Source organism: Piliocolobus tephrosceles, chromosome 2 (assembly GCF_002776525.5).
Source record: "Piliocolobus tephrosceles isolate RC106 chromosome 2, ASM277652v3, whole genome shotgun sequence".
NCBI classification, from domain to species: domain Eukaryota; kingdom Metazoa; phylum Chordata; class Mammalia; order Primates; family Cercopithecidae; genus Piliocolobus; species Piliocolobus tephrosceles.
Window position 1 is genome coordinate 164,296,404 of NC_045435.1, and position 22,955 is coordinate 164,319,358.

Genomic DNA, 22,955 nt, shown 5'->3' on the forward strand with positions numbered 1-22,955 from the left:
CAACCACTGGGTCATATGGCAGCATCTGGAAATATTTTTGGTTGTTACAGCTAGAGAGGGTACTGTGAGTAGAGGCCAGGGATGTTGCTAAACATCCTACAGTGCATAGGACAACCCCCACAACAAAGAATTAGCCCAAAATGCCAATAATGCCGAGATGGAAGCACCCTTATCTAGATCCTTGCTCACTGTATAGACTTCTGAGCTATATCACCAGCCAAACTGAACTAATTTCCTCAACCATTTTTTTCCCTAGAAGAACAATTTTTTCTAATGACTTCTTTTGTTTACACCTAATCTTAGTCTAAATATCCTGAATAACTCTTTTAAAACTCTTAGTGTATTGGAGCAAGGGTCAGAGATTAGCTCCAATGCTACTTTTCCCTCATCTCTCATTGTAGTCCTGTTTTTTTTCTACCTTAGACTAATTCCAAGATTTTTCTTTACTTGCTGTTTAAGTGATGTGACTTACCATTGAACATAGTCTGATCTATTTCAAAACCACTGAACTCTGTTTATAATTGCATGAAATATATATGTGTTAAATATTTTTAAGTACACAGTTTTAAACATTTCCATATTTAATATATCACATGTGTACATGTAATACATATATAATATGTATGTGTCTTATATTACACACATATAATATGTATTGTATGTACATGTGTGATATATTAAATATGGGAATGTTTGAAGGCTAGAGAAAATTTTAGGATTGTTTTAAAGCCTATGTGCAAGGTTGAATTAATAATCTAGATCTAATGCTTTTTGTTTGTTTGTTTGTTTGTTTGTTTTTTGAGACGGACTCTCGCTCTGTCACCCAGGCTGGAGTGCAATAATGGCACGATCTCAGTTCACTGCAAACAACCTCTGCCTCCCGGGTTCAAGCCATTCTCCTGCCTCAGCCTCCCAAGTAACTGGGACTACAGGCATGCGCCACTACACCCGCCTCATTTTTGTATTTTTAGTAGAGACAGGGTTTCACTGTGTTGTCCAGGCTGATCTCAACCTCCTGACATCAAGTGATCTGCCCGCCTCAGCCTCCCAAAGTGCTGGGATTATAGGCGTGAGCCACTGCACCCAGCTGGTCTAATGCTTTTTAAACAAGGAAAGCTTATATTAAAGTTGGAAGCCTGATTGTTTCTTACAGATAAATCTGCTTGCCTTTTCTTCATTAGTAAGCTTAAGCAACATGGTCTGTATTACATGGGTGTCAACTTCTGATAGGAAATTGTTGGTGGTTATACTCTAAATTCAGTATGTGAAGACCACATTTTGATTACAGAGCAGTATCTGCTATTGAAGGAAGAATATTTGCCATAAAGTTTAAAATGCATAGACGTTTTACACTGAAAAGGAGTTAACTGTCTTATGAATGTTTCCATACAGTTGTAATTTAAATGACAAAAGTACTTAGGTTTTGATTTGCTAAAACTTTTTTCTTTGTATTAATGGCACATTGACAAAATCTAAAAATGTTACTTGATTTTTTAAAAATGAATATAGAAAGTTCAAAGTAAAATTGGATCTTTTAAAAAGGAAGATTATAATTAACTGTAGATAATCAAATTTAGGGAGGGTTTCTAATCGGTAATGTCTGAGATGGTTTTGAAGGTTTGAATTCTTTTTAATTTTAGATGTCTATGCATTCATAATTAGAATTAGGAAGTTCTTGATAGTTTCAGCATACTGTCAACACAATTTTCCATGTAATTTGCTGAGATCTGCTTTTTAGAGATAAGAGTAAGGAAAAGAAGAGAAGGAAATTTGATAATCTCTCCCTTTTATCTCTTTATAGGACTTATGGTTTTTCCAAAACCAGTGACTGCATTGGAATATACATTCAATAGGTCTGATCCAACTTCGTATGCAGGGTACATTGAAGACCTTAAGGAGTTTCTAAAACGTGAGTATGTTTTCTTAGAGTAAGGTCAGAGATTTTAGTTATAGAAATTAGTACCAAATTGTGGGCCAGGCGCGGTGACTCACGCCTGTAATCCCAGCACTTTGGGAAGCTGAGGCAGGCAGATCACCTGAGGTCAGGAGTCTGAGACCAGCCTGGCCAACATGGTGAAACCCCGTCTCTACTAAATATACAAAATTAGCCAGGCGTGGTGGCATATGCCTATAATTCCAGCTACTCGGGAGGCTGAGGCGGAATAATCGCTTGAACCTGGGAAGCAGAGGTTGCAGTGAGCCGAGTTCACGCCACTGCACTCCAGCCTGGGCAACAAGAGCAAAACTCTGTCTCAAAAACAAAAAAAGTACCAAGTTTGTGGTTACATTTAGAGATATCATTCTTAGAATGTGTACTACCTTCTGGGCCGGGTGCGGTGGCTCACACCTGTAATCCCAGCACTTTGGGAGGCTGAGGCGGGCGGATCATGAGGTCAGAAGATTGAGACCATCCTGGCTAACACGGTGAAACCCCGTCTCTACTAAAAATACAAAAAATTAGCTGGCGAGGTGGCAGGCGCCTGTAGTCCCAGCTACACGGGAGGCTGAGGGAGGAGAACGGCGTGAACCTGGGAGGCGGACCATGCAGTGAGCCGAGATTGCACCACTGTCCTCCAGCCTGGGCGACAGAGCGAGACTCCGTCTCAAAAAAAAAAAAACATGTGAAAGAATGTGTATTACCTTTTATTTCCTTCTGTTAAACAGACAACTGAGCAAGTGCATTTTATAATAACTTGTGAGACTATTCTAACTATAGAAAGACACAGGGGCTTACTAATGGGCAGTAGATTTGATTTTTCTGCCTTTAATAAGTACACTAAGTTTCTTGAGATGTAACATTTATTCTGCATTAAAACTAAATATTTTAATTAATAGAGCAAATCTATATTGTATGAAATAGTTCCTCTGAGGACTTGGATCTTTTGCATCCAATGTAGTGTTTGTGTCGGGGATGGGAAGTGGTTTATTATTTTAAAGTTATGTCTGTGTCTGATTTTTAGTACATCAGTTTTTCAAAGTTACCAGTTTGTAACGTTCTTTGATAGCCATCCTAGCCCAACTTTTCCTCCTGTTTTGTTTGGCCCAACCATTTATGTGAATGGTGTTAACAGTCACATGAGTAATCATCAAATACCCTGGCCTGCTGGTTCATGATCAGCTCATCTCTTCCTCAGCCACACACAGCTGCAACTCCTCCCTAGAACATTACCTTCTCTCATCTCCCACCCCATCTTCCCTTTTATGTAGCTTAATTCCGTGGTTTTTATTTCATTTTTACTTTTACTGGTGTTCTAAAATCCCAGACCTGTCAGTCTTCATTTCACACCCTGTGGCAGAACCCCACTCCTGGATAAAGCCATATAATTACTGGATGCAGCTCATCCTTCTGTGCCCCTGCCCCTGAGCAGATACTGAGCAGGACTAATTAGCACTGTGAGTATTTGAGCACCTCCCTCAAATGGACTTGCTTAACTGCTTGGTAATCCTATGGAATTTCTCTGGATAATTCTCTGAAAGGATTATTTCCAACTTTCACCCAAGCCTCTAACCCCTTACCTTTTTCCTTATAAACTCATTCTCTTCATATAACCTGATTTCTTGCTTCAAGAGATAATAGAAGAACTCAGATGGGAGCTCCTCCAGTTTCCCCATTACCAGTGAAACAAATCTACAATGGCAGCCATTTTATGTCACATTTCTCCTGCTCTGATCCGGGGCTGCCCTTTCTCTCACTTGAGGCCACCTGTGTCAGTCCTGCTTGGGATCTCATCCTCTCTCAATGTCTAAGAAACATACTATGTACCTCTCTCTTCTTGTGTATATTTAGCCTTTCTGTCTTTATTGGATCCTTCCTATCAACTTGAAAAAATCTTCAACTCCCTCCTATCTTAAACCAAAAGCTGCTTTTGATCCCACATTATCTACTAACTATCTTCCTAATCTCTTTTCCTTGACAGTTAAATATGTATTATTTAAAAAAGACTTTTGTGAAAGTATTATCCATGGTTTAATAGCTAAAAAGGTCTGCAGTGAAGTGTTCCCTGCCCTCCTCCCTTCTAGCAGAAGTCCTATTAATTTATTCACATAGTTTTTGAGGGCCTGCTTTGTGGCGGGCACTCATTTGGGTTCCAACAATGAATACAAGAAAAATTCCTGTCTTTCTGGAGCTTAGTCTCGTGGTGAATTAGAAGATAATACGTCCTGAGAGGGAAAATAAAGCAGAAAAAGGAGATAGGGTAAGTTGGGAAGGATTGTGGTTTTATATGCAGAGTGGTCTAGGAAAGCCTTATTGAAAGGGAACCTTGAGGGAAGAGCTGAAGGAGGTGAAAGAGCTAGGCATGGAAATGTCTAGCAGAGGAAACAGTAGATGCAAAGGCCCTGAGGCTTATGGTGCTGATGTGTTGAACATTCATCAAGGAAGCGAGAGGGGGTGAATGGAGTGAGCTAAGGGAGAGTAGTAGGAGATTGAGGTTAGGGAGTTAAAGGAGGTCCAGACTGTAGGTCCTTAGAACCCGTTGTTAAGTTCTTTGGCTTTTACAGTGACCATGATGGGGAATTTTAAGCAGTGAATAATAACATGATCTAATTCGGATTTTTAAAGGATCCTACAAGCAGCTCTTTGAAACTAGACTAGAAGTGGGAATTGGGGAAGCTAGTTAGGCTCTTACAGTAATCCAGGTAAGTGGAGACGGTGGCTTGGCAAGGGAGAGAGCAATGGAGTTTGTGAAAAATAGTCTGATTCTGGACACATTTCTTTTCTCTTTCTTTCCTTTGTCTATTTGTCTGAGATGGGGTCTCTCTCTGTCACCCAATGGCACAATCACAGCTCACTGTAGCCTCAGTCTCCTGGGCTCAAGTGATCCTCCTGTCTCAGCCTCTTGAGTAGTTAGGACTACAGGCTCACATCATCACGCCTGGCTAATTTTTTAATTTTTTGTAGAGATGGGGTCTCGCTATGTTGCCCAGGCTGGTCTTGAACGCTTGGCCTCAAGTGGTCCACCCACCTTGGCCTCCCAAAGTGCTGGGACTACAGGCATGAGCTACTGTGCCTGGCCTCTAGGTATATTTTTGGTAGGGAATAATTTCATGCTTCTGAACTTTTTCTTATGGTGTTTTCCTTCTGTATCTATAAATATTACACTTTTCCTGCTGGTTCTTGATTTTTTACTTCTATACATTATCACTTTTCTTTATTAATTACCACTTTTATACATTTTCTTTACTTAGTTCACATCTCACAGACCTTCCCCCCTTTCTTAATTGATTACTATTTTCAGTTTCATTATTGGTTGCCTTTTTATACCTGGTCTTTATATCTTCTATCATCTGTAGATATTCTCTTCTGACTTCCTTATTTGTAAACTATCATTTGAGGTATTTTCTTGAGTCTCTTTTTTCTGGAAAACTACTTCCTGGAGCCCTTTCCCTCCTGCTGCAGTCTGTACTATTTCTACATCAGCCTTTTACTCCCAACTGTCCTTTGGGGAACTTCCTTCTACCACTTTCTTTTGTTGTACCCACTGTTTCTTGGCTCTTGCCCTGCCCTTTTTATTTTTATTTTTTCTCTTAATTTACTCCTTAGTTTTGATGGAGTACATTCTCAGGTAATTTTATAAGAAAAGACACCTGAAATGTAAATTTGAACCCTTTTATTTCTGAAAATGGCTTGTTTCTGCCTTTATATTTGCTAGTGTACCTCCATGTAGAACTCAGTTCTTTATATTTGCCTTTTTTCTTCTCTGAAAGTTTTTCATTTTCTTTTTCAATTTTCTTTATCTCTTGGATTCTAAAATTTCTGTCTGGATCTCTAAAATATTTTGCTGAGACTTGATTGCAGGTCTCTCAGGATGAAGACTTAAGTTCTTCAGTTCAGGGAAATTATCCTCTGTTACCACTTTGATAATTTCTTCAACTCAATTTTCTGGTTTTCTCTTTCTAGAACTATTCTGTTTGTTGTGTCTTAGACCTCTTGTTTTTCTCTTATTTTGTTTTTACTTAATTAGACTTTCTGGGGGATTTACTTTAATTTTCAACTCTTTCTTTGCTTCTTAAAACTTTCAACTGCTGTTGATCCTTATGTGCTCCTTTTTCATGTTTGAAAGATACTATATCTGGTTAAAAAATAGTATCTTCTCTGTTTTTTCCTGCAGATACTAATTGGACTTAAAGTTTTATTTTGTTCCAATTATCTCTTTCCTTTAGGGTCATTCATTCCTCCTGTTATCTTGGTCTTTTTTTTTTTTTTTTTCTTCATTGAGACAGTCTTAATCTGTTGCCCAGGCTGGAGTGCAATGGCTTGATCTCAGCTCACTGCAACCTCACCTCCTGGGTTCAAGTGACCCTCATGCCTCAGCCTTCCAAGCAGCTAGGATTACAGGCTTGTGCCACCACACCTGGCTAATTTTGGTATTTTTAGTAGAGACAGGGTTTCACCATGTTGGCCAGACTGGCCTCAAACTCCTGGCCTCAAGTAATCTGCCCATCTCAGCCTCCCAAAGTGCTGGGATTTCAGGCATGAGCCATTGCACTTAGCCTTTGGTCTTTCTTATTTTAGGCTTTCTTCAGATGCATAGGACTCTTTGGTTACTCTGGGGTCAGTGACCTTTCTGTGTTCCCATCATGCCTTCTGCATAATCTAACTGGTCATCATACAGTTCCTTACACTTAATAGTATGGAAGTGGAAGTCAGCATAATGAAAAAAAAATGAACGGTCACTGATGAACTGACCTGTACCAGCAGAGTCTATGCAGTAGAAGCCCTTGGGGAAATTGTTGAAGGACTTACATTTTTTTGCAAAGTGTTGGGTGTCATGATGCTGTTTTGTTACAAAGTTTACCCCCCACAAAATACCTGAATCATTCTTTGCTTTTAAATGAGTACATAGTTCCCACAGTAACCTAGTTTCGGATAAGCATAAGATGAAACCAAACATTTTGACAGTGATTATTTTCCCCCCAAGGTAAAGACTTTACACTTCCTTTTTGAGGCATACTCTTTGAAATTTGGTTCTTATTTTGGTTGAATTCAATACCTTTTTCTGGTACCAATTGCACCCACACACCAATAGTTCTTACTGAGGCACTGTTATATCTTAATATTTATTAGTAAGTGTTGTTCACTAGATTAAGCTCATTGAGGGCAGGGGTCACATCAGGCTTGCTCACTGTGTGCCTCTTGGACTAAACACTGCCGAGTACAGAGCAGAATTGTGTTGTCTGTTGCATATTTCTCCTCCCTCTTCCCTCCCATTGCCAAGTTCTAACCATTTTACTCCTTTATCACTTTAGACTCCATCTCTGCTAAAAACCCCCTTCTATGAGCTAGTTGTCTCACCTGGGCTGTTTTAATAGTCTCCTAACTCGTTTTCCAGGTCCTTTCTTTTTCCCTTCTGGACTGACCCCACAGAAAAGTCAGAGTTAATTTCATAAGTATGTTCATACTATCCACTTGCCCTGGTTTAAAATATTTTAGTGGATTGTTAATTGCTGTTTGGCAGAACACTCACCCACCCCCCTCAAAATTCTTTAACATAGTTTACAAGACTGTGTGGTCTGGCTTCTACCTTCCTTCATTGGAAGTGCTTCTCCTAGCTTCATTAACTACCACATTCCCTTCTGCATTCAGCTCAGTTGCTTTTTTCTTTTTATTTTTTTTTAAGTGTAGGTTGTCATAACACTATGTCTTCATACCTCTGCAATTCTGATTTTATGCTCACTTAATGTCTGTCTTCCCCACAAAACCGTAAGCTCCATGAGGGCAGCAGCAGTGCCTTTTTACATCCTCTCCGTTGTATCACCAAGCATGCAGAAGGCATTCAGATGATGCTTTAGCCGTGGCTGGTACCGCCACCTAATGGTGACAGAAGAGATGGAGCTATAATCCAGTTTGTATGATTGTTGAAATGCAGTAACTTTAGAGCACTAGTTAGCTGTTAAAAGGTAAAGGGGCAAACTTAACATTCTTTCTAAAGTTATCTGGTAATTGACATTGCTGTTTTTGTCTTTGAAGAACATTTTCCAAAGGTTTATATATTCCTGGTTGTTTTTAATACCTTTTTTGGCTGATCTAGTGCACATGTATGTTTCCTTTTTAGCGTATACTTTAGAAGAACAGAAGAACCTCACAGTCTGTCCTGATGGAGCACTTTTTGAACAGAAGGGTCCAGTTTATGTTGCATGTCAGTTTCCTATTTCATTACTTCAAGCATGCAGTGGTATGAATGATCCTGATTTTGGCTATTCCCAAGGAAACCCTTGTATTCTTGTGAAAATGAACAGAGTACGTACATATTTTACCTCTGCTGCTGCTTTTTTTCTAGTATTCTCTTTTAAGGAGGCAACTATTTTTAGATTGTTTGGGTTGGGTTAATGCCTTCCTTATTAAAAGTTATCATTTGGGGGGTAGCTTGCTTTAAAGGCTAGCAGTAATGTTTATTAATCACTGGAAGAAAGTTTATATGGCAAAAAAAGGAGAGGTTCATAGATTAATCATGGAGTAAGGAGTTAAAGTAACTTAAACTTTTCTTCTTTGGAAACGCCTGCATGCATTTCACCAGATTAATGCTCCAAGGGGCAAGTGTTGTCCTTGTCATAACCAAAGCAGAGTCTTGTTAGGGTGCAGTGCTCATCTTTGAATCCTGTGTTGTGAAATAATTTAAAATTCTGCAGACTCCATAAAGTTTAAGCTTATTTAACTTTTCCGAAATACTCAGTAGCAAAGCATAGTTTTATAGTATATGTATATGTATATGTAATTAAGTAACAGAAATACAAATAAATCCCATTCTAACGAGTTCAGTGGGATGTTGTCCTTGTATCCAAAGTAGCAGCATTTTGCTGTTTTACAGCAGGGCTTCCTGAATTGTGTAGTAATGAGCGAAGTAAGAAGCTAATGAATTAGGGTCATTGTGCAAAAGAACCTGATAACAGCTTTTCTTGAGTCACAAAGTGATCCCTAGCCCCCTTGCCTTGCTGCTCTGTAAATGTATTTCAGAGTTGTGTTCTGATGCACTTACTGTTTTGAGGCCTGCAAGGTCTCCCTTGAAGAGTGAAGTCATGCCTGGTCTTTTAAACAGGTGTAGACTTCTCAGAATCATGAGTTTATAAGTCATCATTGGTGAACAAATTGCCACTAGCCTAAAAAAAAGTAAAACTTGGTCTTTTGAAGTTGGCACTGCTAAATAAGGAGCTTCCCTATAGGGAGAACCAGCCCTGAGGTGCCCAGACTGACACCCCTCCAGCCTCTCCTTCATCCCTTTGGGAGGCCTTGGACAACTGACAGCTTCCAGATTGTCCCATAGCATTCTAGGTGCTCAGTAAATGACTAGTGGGATGTTTCAACTAAACTTTATTCAGAAGTAAGAATTGAAGTTAACAAAGTAAGCTGAAAGTAATGTGAAACTAGATCTAGTTTATAAAATGAATTAAGTTTGTTTTAACAGAGATGCCTTTTGTAATCCCAGTCTACTAGAAGTATCCTCACAACATCCAGATTGCTGAAGATTTGTTCCCAGTAGAAAGCCAGGAGAGGATCAACCTCCAGGGTTTGTTTTCTTTCTCAAGATGGCCTCCTTGAATGATAATGGTCTGAGACCATACTTGCTGATGACTCAGGGCCTGGCTTTGGCAGGAGGACAGCATCAGATACACAGGAATCAGTGATGAGATGAGCTTATGTAGTGTAACAGGGGGTTTCATACCAGTACAGTTCCCAGTTAGCGCTATTGACATTATTAGGTCACAACAATACTTGTCTTTTGAGAGGAATATTTAGATTTTACATGCATTCACATGGAAACTGCGTATAAATTCAGAATGCCAAAAAATTATCTCACAAAATATATAAATATGTTAGGATTCAATTCTGTCGGTTACATACATGAAAGGAGTCTTAAAATAGGGCTCTCCCAGTGCGTGCCTTTTGGGGAGCAGATGGGTTGTGAGATACAGTGAGGCCCTCATGGAAATATGGAGAGTGTGACCTAATATAGTTCTGTGAAGAACAGTTGATTATTGTGTCTCTGCAGTTCTTATTATTTACATTAAATTATTTGTTCATATAAATATGAATAATTAGATTTAAGGTTTCTGTTTCTTATTTTAAGGGTAGCAAAGGGTACTTTTGTTTCAGTTAAATCTTTGGTAATTGATTTATTTTCTAAATTGCCCAGGACAGTAATAAGATACCTTATTGCTGAAGTTATTTTATTTAAAAGTTCATTTTAATCCCCTCAAATAAGATTAAAGTAAAAGGCAGGTGTAACTCACTGGGTTAATATACAGTTGGTGTTAATTTCAAAGTCTTCATCCCTTGTCCCTAGCAACAGAGGGAGGAAGTTCCATTGCATACTTACGTGATGTTTAAATTTATCACTATTTCTTAACCTTAGATAATTGGATTAAAGCCTGAAGGAGTGCCAAGGATAGATTGTGTTTCGAAGGTTAGTATTCAAAAAATAACTCCTGTTAAATCTTTGATGTTTCTTAAAATACTTTAAAAGTCTAAGGATTTAGTCGTCTTTTTTCTTCCCTGTCACATTTTAAAGTCCTTTGTAGTGCCTTAGAATAAAATTCCACCAACCTTTTTGAGAGTAGTCTTTCTCTTCCTTAATGATAATTCAGAAAAACATTGTCCATGTGTATTTGATTTTGCACACATTGCCTTTATTTTCACATATACCATATTTCATCAATTCTAAGATTCACTTTTTTTCTGCCAGCTCAGTAACACTGAAATTGGGATTACCCTTATAATTGATGGTGTCTTAATACTGTATCATGACATTTTTTCTCTTTCTTAATTGTTTGTTAGTTGGCATGCTAGCTATCAATGCTATCTGAGATTTAATGAAATATGGTACATTTTCCTTAAGGTAGAAGCATTATTTATCTCCCCTGTCCCTACTTAATTTTTTTTCCAGAATACTGTGCAGTTTTCATCTCATAACTTTCTTTTGTTTTCTCTCCATGCTGCAAATGCCACTAAGACAAATAATGTAAAAGATGGGTAAGAGTTCTGAGGAGACATTAAGTTCTAAATTTATCATTGTGCTAAATATTAACATTTCAACTCCGATAGTAGGACAGAAATATTTTTCTTAAAATGTTACATTGAAATCACTTTTAAAGTTGTGGAAAAAAATTCTTTTTACTGTTAATGGACTTCTTATTTGGGCAGAAACTTCTTGCTCAGTGGCTCTCAAACTTGATCATTCATCAGAATCACGTTGGCTTGTTGGGCTCCATTCCCATAGTTTCTGACTCAGTAGGTCTGAGATAGGGCCCAAAATTTGCATTTTCTTTTTTTCTTTTTTTGTTTTTGTTTTTGAGACAGAGTCTCGCTCTATCACCCAGGCTGGAGTGCACTGGCGTGATCTCGGCTCACTGCAAGCTCCGCCTCGCGGATTCATGCCATTCTCCTGCCTCTAAGTAGCTGGGACTACAGGCGCCCGCCATCATGCCAGGCTAATTTTTTTTTTTTTTTTTTTTTTTTAGTAGAGACGGGGTTTCACCGTGTTAGCCAGGATGGTCTCGATCTCCTGACCTCGTGATCCGCCCGCCTCGGCCTCCCAAAGTGCTGGGATTACAGGCATAAGCCACCGCGTCCAGCTGAGCTTTTCTTGATAAATTCTTATAAAAATCTAGTGGGCAGCGTATACTGTCAGCTCTCAAGTCAGAACATTATAGCTACAAGATACATTTAGAAAAAATTGGGTAACCCTTTATGAGCCTCAGGGCTTGCTCACAAAGCTTTCTGGTAGGAAGTTCTTGGGGCTTGGGTGCTAGGCTTCAGCTGGGTAGAAGTGCTAATTTCATGACAGTGTGCCTATATACAGGAGCCTATGAGCAGGCTGCATGGGTAATCTTGTATGGAATCCTGGGTCTACAAAGCCAATATCACCTGAAAGGAAAACACATTCAAGCCAGAAGTGCAAAAGCTTTAAATTATTTTCCTAAGGTTTAAATTGTGTAAGCCTTTGGCCAGTATAAACAATTCCATATATCTCTTCCCTTACGGTGTGTTTTTATTTTTTTTTTGAGACAGAGTCTTTCTCTGTTGCCCAGGCTGGAATGCAGTGATGCGATCTCGGCTCACTGCAACCTTCACCTCCCGGCTTCAGGCAATTCTTCTGCCTCAGCTGCCCGAGTAGCTGGGACTACAGGCACGAACTACTGCTCCTGGCTAATTTTTTGTATTTTAGTAGAGATGGGGTTTTACCATGTTGGCCGGGATGGTCTTGATCCCCTGACCTTGTGATCCGCCCGCCTCGGCCTCCCAAAGTACTGGGATTATAGGTGTGAGCCACTGTGCCCGGCCCCCTGAAGGTTTTAAATGCATTTTTCTTGTTGTTTATCTATTATATATCCTTCGCTTCTAGAATAGTTGGGGGAAATGTTAATGAAAAATCCAGATTTAATGATTCCGATTTCAGTTAGCTTTCCCTTTTGCTTTGGAGAGATGTGTGTGAAGTACATAAAATAATCAAAACAGGTGGGTTTTTAATTTTGTTTATTTAGTTGTGGAATTTTTTTTTTTTTGCTTTTAGAAAAACACAAAAGTGGAAGAAATGTTTGTAAAATTTGACATTTTATCCCTGGGCTAGTTACAAGTAGTAAACCAGTTAGAACCCATAAATTTTAGAGATGTGGCTCTCCAGAACAGATGGAAGCATTTACTACATGTCATAATTGCAATTTGCTATTAGATTTGTCTATATCAAGTGTTCTTTAAATTCTTTAGTTCTTTTTTGTAATATATATGTCTTTTATTTGTCTTGTATTGATTTTGTTCTGCCTTAATTGCTTTTGTACAAGTTAGAGTCCTGAAAATACAAACACTGACCATACTCGGAGGTGCCTTTTTTTTCTCTCTCTCTCTCTGTAGAGACAGGGTGTCGCCATGTTGCCAGGCTCGTCTTGAACTCCTAGCCTCAAGCAATCCACCCGCCTCTGCCTTTGAAAGTGCTGGGATTACAGGTGTGAACCACTGCAGGTGGTCAAGGTGGCCTTTTAATATGTATCAACTTAAAAGATGATTCCTGCAAAAGGTGTAATGTTCATATTTATGACATTTTTTCCCAGTATTTTATTTTGTTATGAAAATGAATCCTATTGAGAAAATCAAAAGTGGGAAGAAACAAAATGCATTATTTTTTAAACTCCATTTTGTTTTGGTGGAACTTAGTGACCATCAGTAGGTTCTTAGAGTTAGTTGTTCATAGTTTACAATATGATACTATTGCCCGGCATGGTGGCTCACACCTGTAATCCCAGCACTTTGCGAGGCCAAGGTAGGCGGATCACTGGAGGTCAGGAATTCGAGATCAGCCTGGCCAACATGGCGAAACGCTGTCTCTACTAAAAATTTAAAAATGGCCTGACGTGGTGGCACGTGCCTGTAATCCCAGCTACTCGGGAGGCTTAGGCAAGAGAATCACTTGTACCCAGGAGGCACAGGTTGCAGTGAGCCATGATTGCGCCACTCCGCTCCATCCTATGCAAGAGAGCGAGACTCTGTCTCAAAAAGAAAAAAAAAATGATGTTATTCATATACTTAGAAAATTATGACATATATGCTTCACCCTGAGTATCTCATTATTCAGATACTCATTTTAGTATTTCATAATTTCTAAATGTTTATTTTCACAGAAGGTATAAATTAAAAGATTAAGAAAAATCCTGCCAAGATCATGGTGTAGGCCCACACTGAGAGAACAGTTGAGCGTCTGCCACACCTGGTGGTCTTGAGCACCTGGCCTTAACTGTGAGCCCCAGTGCCCTGCTTTGTCATTGATGCTGCCCACTAAGACTTGTTAGGCCTAAAGGAGGGAAGTGTAAGCTAAGTGTGGTATCTGGTGGGAAACGCTGGGCTGGGCGTGGTGGCTCATGCCTGTAATCCCAGCACTTTGGGAGGCCGAGGCAGGCGGATCACTTGAGGTAAGGCGTTCAAGACCAGCCTGGCCAATATGACAAAACCCCGTCTCTACTAAAAATACAAAAATTACCCATGCGTGGTGGCACACACTTGTAATCCCAGCTATTCAGGAGGCTGAGGCAGGAGAATCACTTGATCACTTGAACCCGGGAGGAGGAGGCTGCAGTGAGCTGAGATCGGGCCATTGCATTCCAGCCTAGGCAACAGAATGAGACCTCTGTCTCAAAAAAAAAAAAAGAAAGAAAGAAAGAAAAAAACACACTCCAAGGTACTCTAAACTGTTTCTCAAAGAAAAACCTTTTTTTCATTTCGGGGAAATGCGTTCTGTAAATGAAGGTCATATATTAAGATAAAATAGGTTCAACAAAAGCAATTAATGCAGAAAAGCACTGATATCAAAGTGACTAGTTTTTCTCTAATATAAAATGTTATCTTTGATTTAAGCTTATTTTTTAAGTTAAAGAGTACAAATGAAGGGTGGAGTTTGAGTAGTGATTGAAAATTGCTTTTGCGATTTCTCCTAGCATTGTTACTTCCTGCCCTTTCCACATATTCTTCATCTGGGTCATTAGAGCTTGTCTGGTGGGTGGGGAGCATCACCACTGTGTGCTTTGTGCTGTCCGGCCGGTGCCTTTCATCTGTTCCTTACCCCACCCCACAGCCATATGCTGCTTCATAATGAAACGAAATGAGCAGAATCTACAACTCCTTAGAGTGGATTCTTAGTTCTGTTTTATGCTGTTTCATGTGTGCTTTCAACCCTGTCTCAAAAAAATTTTTTTAATATATAGATATAAAATTCAAGTATTTAATAATGTTTTATTGTAACTAGTGCTCCGTAAATCCAGCACTGATTTTAATCATTGTGGTCCGTTTGCTACTACTCAGTCTGTGTTAAAGTTACACTCATTAGAATTAGGCCCATTTGGAAAGTGTTACATGCGAATTTTCATAAATTGCTAATTTATCGTGAATGGTACTAGAAATAACTAATAGCATGAATGAACTGGATGATAGGTGATGCTTGATTTATATGTTGATAAGCATGGAATATGTTTATATATATTGGTAAACATGGAATTCCAGTAGACAAGTAATACTTAATGATTTGTATATGCTCATAAATTTATCCCTGAGAAATATAGTATTCAAATTTGTCGAGGAGAGTTTTGCTTGGAGTACCGTAAGTTTTCCCTCGTGCTTCCCCTCTGGTTGCAGTTCTGGTTATTAATCACATGAAACTCACACCTGCGGTCTCCCAGGCCTGAGTGCTGCATTCTAGGTTGGCACCTTGTGGTGGCCATTGCTTTCCAGTCTGGAAGCACAGTATTTTCTTCATTTCAGGAAAACACTGCTGGTGCATTCCTGCTGTTAGTAGGTAGAAAGGCTGGCATTTGGTATTTGGAGGGCAGGTAAGATTTTACAGGAGTACATGAGTGGAACTGGCTATAATTAAGAAGGGACTCTCATGAAAAAGAGTATAGAGTGTATCTGGAAGTATAAGAACCAGGATAGTTCATGTGGAAGGGTTTAGTTAGATAGTATTTGCAATCAAGATGAGCAAGTTTCTTCTCAGAAATACACGAGTAATGATAATATAGTTGGAGCAGCATTGTAGTTTCTCCAAACTGTTCATGATTGATACTGCTTTAATTATAAACATAGTTTTTAGAAATTCTTTTTGTGAGCCTAAAGAGGATTTCTTTTGTTTTCAACTTTAGGATGAAGATATACCAAATGTAGCAGTTTATCCTCATAATGGAATGATAGACTTAAAATATTTCCCATATTATGGGAAAAAACTGCATGTAAGTATTTAGAAGTTCGTATGTGGTAATTACTCTTTTGGGAAGCTGGAGCATCTGTGGGCATACCCCTTGTCTGGGGTAGGTAGACCCAAGCCCTGTTTGATTTGTGCATCATCTGTTCAGGTTTTGTTTTATTTTAATGGTGATGGTAAATGGAATTCCCACATCTACAATTCAGAACACAGAACCCAAGCAGATAAATTAAAGTTAGACGATTATTTCTAAAATGTCCTTTTCTTTTTCATTATAGAGGTAGTAGTATATGCTTATGTAGAGAAAGTAGAAAAGTACTTAAAAAGAAAATCAAGGCTGGGTGCAGTGGCTTACTCCTGTAATCACAGCACTTTGAGAAGCCAAGGCAGGCGGATCACCTGAGGTCAGGAGTTCGAGACCAGCCCAGCCAACTTGGTGAAACCCTCTCTCTACTGAAAATACCAAAATTAGCTGGGTGTGGTGGCGTGTGCCTATAGTGCCAGCTGCTCAGGAGGCTGAGGCAGGAGAATCGCTTGAACCTAGGAGGTGAAGGTTGCAGTGAGCCAAGGTTGTACCACCACAGTCCAGACTGGGCGACAGAATGGGATTCTGTCCCCACCGCCCCCCCCCCCAAAAAAAATAAAATCAAGGCCAGGCGCCATGGCTCATGCCTGCCATCCTAGCACTTTGGGAGGCCGAGTTGGGCAGATCACGAGGTCAGGAGATGAAGACCATCCTGGCTAACATGGTGAAACCCTGTCTCTACTAAAAATTACAAAAAATTAGCTGGGCATGGTGGCGGGCGCCTGTAGTCCCAGCTACTCAGGAGGCTGAGGCAGGAGAATGGCATGAACCTGGGAGTTGGAGGTTGCAGTGAGCCGAGATTGTGCCACTGTACTCCAGCCTAGGCAACAGAGAGACTCCATCTCAAAAAAGAAAAAAAGAAAACCAAAAGCTCATTGCAGCTGGGTGCGGTAGCTCACGCCTGTAATCGCTGCATTTTGGGAGGCCGAGGTGGGCAGATCACCTGAGGTCAGGAGTTCTAGACCAGCCTGACTAGCACAGTGAAACACCATCTCTACTGAAAATACAAAAATTAGCCAGGCATAGTGGTGGGTGCGTGTAATCCCAGCTACTCAGGAGGCTGAGGCAGGAGAATCACTTCAACCTAGGAGGCAGAGATTGCAGTGAGCCAAGACTGCACCATTGCACTCCAGCCTGGGCGAGAAAGCAAGACTCTGTCTCAAAAAAAAAAAAGGTTAGTGGACTAATGAGTTACCATAGGAGTGGGACTAGCAGCTTTATAAGAAGAGGAGGAGAGACCTGAGCTAGCAGGTTAGCATGCTCAGCCCTCTGGCCATGTGATGCCTTGCACCACCTCAGGACTCTGTTGAAAGTCCCCAGCAGCAAAGAAGGCTCTCACCAGATGCAGCTGCTTGATCTTGGCCTTCTCAGCCTCCATTAACTGTAAGAAATAAATTCCTTTCTTTATAAATTACCCAGTTTCAAGTATTGTGTTGTAAGCAACAGAAAACAAAGACAATAACCATAGTACAGTTAACAAAGGAAGATAACATATAGTACTCTTATGAATGTGTAGACTTTGTTGAAGATCCATCAGTGGTTGCAGTAATATTCTTCATAGTGAAAGACAAGAGTGTCTTCCTGATCCAAGATGTCACACTGTTAATATGTTTAGCAACCTATAGTCTGGAATATTTCCTCAGTCTGTTCATGCCTTTGTACTCTTCAAGAATAAGTACAGGCCTTTTATGGCTTGTTTTATGTTCGTTAGTTTGAGTTTGGTGGTTTTTCATGATTAAATGTAGGTTGTGCATTTTGGCATGAGTGCCTCAGAAGAAATGTTGAGTTCTCAGAGTGTCAGGAGGTACATGGTATCATTTCGTTCCATTAATGGTGATATTACCTTGATTGCTTGGTTAAGGTGGTGTCAGCCAGGTTTCTACAATATAAAGTTACTTTTTTTCCTCTGTAATCAATAAGTATCATGTGAGGAGAAAATAAAAAAGCTCGTTACTGCCTGGCACAGTGGCTCACGCCTGTAACCCCAGCACTTTGGGAGGCTGAGGCGGGCGGATCACCTGAGGTCAAGAGTTCAAGACCAGCCTGACCAACATGGAGAAACCCTGTCTCTACTAAAAATACAGAATTAGCCGGGCATGGGGGCACATACCTATAATCCTAGCTACTTGGGAGGCTGAGGCGGGAGAATCCCTTATACCTAGGAGGCAGAGTTTGCAGTGAGCTGAGATCGTGCCATTGTACTCTAGCTTGGAGAATAAGAACTAATCTGTCTCAAAATAAATTAAATTAAATTAATAAATAATAAAATCTTTTAAGTTCCATAAAGTAGAAATACATTACAATTACAATCAATACATTGTGATTACAATGCAATAAAACTAAAAATTATTAAAAAGACCCTTCTATATGGGGGGAGGGACAAGTGGAAACTGTCTCTTAAACAACTTACAGATGAAAAGGTAAATTAAAATCAAGATTATAGAATATTAAAAATTAAGGCTGGGCACAGTGACTCATGCCTGTAATCCCAGCACTTTGGGAGGCCGAGGTGGGCGGATCACGAGGTCAGGAGTACGAGACCAGCCTGACCAACATGGGGAAACCCTGTCTCCACTAAAAATACAAAAATTAGCTGGGCATGGTGGCACCCTCTTGTAATCCCAGTTACTCAGGAGGCTGAGGCAGGAGAATCGCTTGAACCCGGGAGGCAGAGGTTGCAGTGAGCCGAGATTGCATCATTGCACTCCAGCCTGGCAACAGAGTGCAGTGTCTCAAAAAAAAAGGCTGGTGCGGTGGCTCATGCCTATAATCCCAAAACTTTGGGAAGCCGAGATGGGTGGATCACCTGAGGTCAGGAGTTCGCAACCAGCCTGGCCAACTTTAGTAACAATGGCAAAGCCCTGTCTCTACTAAAAATACAACAATTAGCTGGATATGGTGGTGGGCACCTGTGATTCCAGCTACATGAGAGACTGAGGCAGGAGAATCGCTTGAACCTGGGAGGTGGAGGTTGCAATGAGCTGAGATAGTGCCACTGCACTGCAACCTGGGCAACAGACTCCATTTCAAAAAAGAATATTAAAAAATAATGATAAGGGTAGGGTGTGGTGGCTCACGCCTGTAATCCCAAGCCCTTTGGGAGGCTGAGGTAGATGAATCACGAGGTCAGGAGATTGAGACCATCCTGGCCAACATGGTGAAACCCCGTCTCTATTAAAAATACAAAAGTTAGCTGGGCGTGGTGGCGGGTGCCTGTAATCCCAGCTACTTGGGAGGCTGAGGCAGGAGAATCACTTGAACCCGGGAGTCGGGGGTTGCAGGGAGCTGAGATCGCGCCACTGCACTCCAGCCTGGGTGACAGAGCAAGACTCCGTCTCAAAAAAAAAAAAGTAATGATAATAGGCTGGGTGTGGTGGCTAGGATCATGCCCGTAATCCTAGCACTTCGGGAGGACAAGGCAAGAGGATCACTTGAGCTCAGGGGCATGAGCTGTCACACATAGCCAACATTTTTATCAGTAGTTGCAGGTATGGACTTACGGCTCCAAAACATTAAAAAGAATGCAGAGAACAGAAAATAATAGATCTAAATTATTTTATTATAATTATTTTAATTTACAAGCCACATGCGGTGGCTCACACCTGTCATTCCAGCACTTTGGGAGGGCATGGTGGAAGGGCCATTTGAAGCCAGGAGTTTGAGACTAGCCTGGGCAGGGAGACCCTGGCTCTACAAAAAAATTTAAAAATTAGTGGGCTGTGGTGGCATGCGCCTGTAGTCCCAGCTGCTTAGGAAACTGAGGTGGGAGGATTGGTTGAGGCTTCAGTGAGCCATGATTGCACCACTGCACTGCAGCCTGGGTGACAGAGTCTCAAAAAGAAAATTTACAGAATAAGCCAATTCCTGGTAGAGAAAAGTATAAAGTTTCCATAGAGTTTGAATTAATGTCTTTTCCTTTTATTGCCAGGTGGGGTATCTACAGCCATTGGTTGCTGTTCAGGTCAGCTTTGCTCCTAACAACACTGGGAAAGAAGTAACAGTTGAGTGCAAGATTGATGGATCAGCCAACCTAAAAAGTCAGGATGATCGTGACAAGTTTTTGGGACGAGTTATGTTCAAAATCACAGCACGTGCATAGTATGAGTAGGATATCTCCACAGAGTAAATGTTGTGTTGTCTGTCTGCCTTTTGTATCAGCTGGTCCTTCCATTCTAGAATTATGAGACCACCTTGGAGAAAGGTGTGTGGTACATGACACTGGGTTACATCATAACGTGCTTCCAGATCATAGTGTTCAGTGTCCTCTGAAGTAACTGCCTGTTGCCTCTGCTGCCCTTTGAACCAGTGTACAGTCGCCAGATAGGGACCGGTGAACACCTGATTCCAAACATGTAGGATGGGGGTCTTGTCCTCTTTTTATGTGGTTTAATTGCCAAGTGTCTAAAGCTTAATATGCTGTGCTATGTAAATATTTTATGGATATAACACTGTCATATTTTGATGTCAACAGAGTTTTAGGGATAAAATGGTACCCGGCCAACATCAAGTGACTTTATAGCTGCAAGAACTGTGGTATGTGGAGAAGTTCTGTATGTGAGGAAGGAAAAAAAGAAAATAAAAGTGTATTTGAAAAATATTATCTTGGGTTCTTTGTAAAATTTATTTTTTACATGCTGAATTAGTCTGGATCTTTTTGATTAAGAGCACAAACTTTTTGTTGTAAAACCTGTAAAAAAACAAAAACTGGGATTAATTTTTAGTGCTGGAACTGTCTCTTATAAAATATTTTAGGCTGTAGATAAAATAGCATTTTTAGGTTAGCCAGTATGACTATGCACCTAATTTTTTATGAGATTAAATTCATAAGACTTAATTTGTACAATAGTTTGTGAAATATCTTGTTACTGCTTTTATTTAGCAGACTGTGGACTATAATAAAGTATATAAATTGTGAAATATAAAAACTTGGAACTTATTCAAATCTTCAAAGCAAACAGTTTTGTGTAAGCATTCTTTCCCCTCCAGTATTAGGTGCGTTCTTGGTAGGATTATTCGTCATAATTTGGGTTACTTTGTTGAGAAAGTTGTGCTTCCCATATGATCTGTGTTGTTTCTTGTTTTTTCTTAAGGCTATTGTTTGTCGTTACTTTTCTCCTTTTTTTAAAAAAAAAAAAAAGGCGGCCGTGTGCAGTGGCTCATGCCTGTAATCCCAACGCTTGGGGAGACCAAGGTGGGTGGATCATGAGGTCAAGAGATCGAGACCATCCTGGCCAACATGGTGGAATCCCATCTCTACTAAAAATACAAAAGTTAGCTGGGCGTAGTGGTGCATGCCTGTAGTGCCAGCTACTCGGGAGGCTGAGGCAGGAGAATTGCTTGAACCTGGCAGGCGGAGGTTGCAGTGAGCTGAGATCACGCCATTGCACTCTAGCCTGGTGACAGAGGGAGACGCTGTGTCTCAAAAAAAAAAAAAAAAAAAGCAAAGCAGATATTCTTGAGGTTTTGTTTGTGGTGGTACAAGCCAGAAGGGATGGGACCCAACCCAGCTGGCTCAAGAATGACCGTTTGGAGTAAATGTGAGGGCTGTGGGTGGCCTTGCCTGGCCAGATGGGCCTTGGTGGCCTGGTGGCAGCCTCTGCCCTTGGCTAGTGAGCACTCAGCCCCGTGTGAGAGCTCTGTTTGTCCCTCTATCACTAAAATCATAGTGATAAAAGAGATTTTCACTGAAGGAAATTATTCTTGGAGTAATTACAGCAAACCTTTTCTGGGTTTTGATTTTCTTTATGCTATCGCTTAAGAGTGTAAAACAAGGATAAAAGAAGGCTACGAGGTGAGAGAGGTGACATGACTTTAGTTGAGCCATTGTGACCTCATCCTCAACAGCTGTAAACTTTGGTGCCTGTGAAATTCATAGTATTCTATTAAGTGTGTATTTTTGAGTCTTTTGAAGTAAATATGGATGGAATTTCTGTTTTAATGAGCTTAGATAAAAAGACTCATTCTCAGAATATAAAAGAATTGAGATGGCATCCAACATAAGGTGGGTTTTGGAGAGAAACAAAAATGGCACACACACGTAAGTCACCAAAGCATCTTGTATGCCTCCCCGGTTCAGAAGCTTGGACGTGGATCAGCCCCTGACTGCCCAGTGATCTTAGCTGATCTCCCTAACTTTTTCTGGCTCTGTTTGCTTCATCTATCGAAATTAAGGCAGCTGAACAACAATTTAGCAGACCTGCTATATACTAGGACTGGATCAGCCAGACTGAGGTTTCTCAAAAGATCTTAAACTAGGAGGGAACAGCCTCTGAGACACAGCACGTGGCATGATGATGGTGATGGCACTTATATGCAAGGGGCCATGAGGTGGGGGAAGACAGGATTATTCCAAAGGCCCCGCCCTTCCCTAAAGTTTTATTTTTGTGAAAGGTCTCTAGAGACAAGTGGTGCTTGATGGAGGAGGAAGAGTGGCCGGGAGCTGGGTCTGTATGGGCAGGGTAAGGACTGGACTAGGAACGAAGGCTGCCTGGACACAGCTGGAATCCGCCTTTCTGCTGCTGATTTCGGGTTTTCCTCAGGATTTCAGGATGTGCTTACAGATCACCTGGGTGTCTCATTAAAATGCAGATTCCAGTTCGCTAGGAGGGATTCTATAGAGGTAGCAACTCCAAGGTAATACCTACCACTGCCCATTCACAGACCACAGTTTGGAAGGGACCAAACACAACCAGCTTTGCATCCTTGGCCATGGAGCCTAGCACCAATTTGATTTAGTAGATGGAGAAGATTGAGCCATCATTTGACTTTAGCTGATATGTGGAATTGTGCACTCCTGCTAGCTGGCCACCTGTCTGGGCGAGGGAATCCTGAGAATACCCAAAGACCGCGCCATTGGCCCGTGGGAGAACCCGAGTGGTATTGCTTCTGGGGTTGCTGCCTGGCAGGTCACATTCCCAGGTTGTGCTGAGAGAGTGTGGGGTGGAATGAGATATGTCCCCACGTTTTTCCACATGAGCGTTTTTGATCCTTTTTTCTGGGTAGCTGAGAACAGCTGGGGATTGTGTGGAAAGATGGAGTTTTCCTGCGGAATGATGCGTGTCCTCAGGTAAGAGCTCTTCAGGGTCAGGAGGGAACTGGGATGTGCTGAGAGGCCCTATGGCAGCATGGACGGTGGGCGATGGCTGGATGGGATCAAACAGCCAGAGCCGGGGGGGGGGGGGGGGGGGGGGGGGGGG

General features: G+C 40.9%; 1 protein-coding gene across 1 annotated transcript in view; it reads left to right on the plus strand.

Annotated features, from left to right (window-relative positions):
- ATP1B3 (ATPase Na+/K+ transporting subunit beta 3) overlaps positions 1–20,359 on the plus strand; it is a 50,028-nt gene extending 29,669 nt beyond the window's left edge. The window contains exons 3-7 of the mRNA XM_026454183.2: positions 1,802–1,909; positions 8,055–8,239; positions 10,350–10,400; positions 15,616–15,702; positions 19,688–20,359. Of these exons, the coding sequence (XP_026309968.1) occupies positions 1,802–1,909; positions 8,055–8,239; positions 10,350–10,400; positions 15,616–15,702; positions 19,688–19,858 (602 nt within the window). The 3' untranslated portion in view covers positions 19,859–20,359. The remainder of the gene's footprint in view (positions 1–1,801; positions 1,910–8,054; positions 8,240–10,349; positions 10,401–15,615; positions 15,703–19,687) is intronic.
- Positions 20,360–22,955: the final 2,596 nt, after the last annotated feature.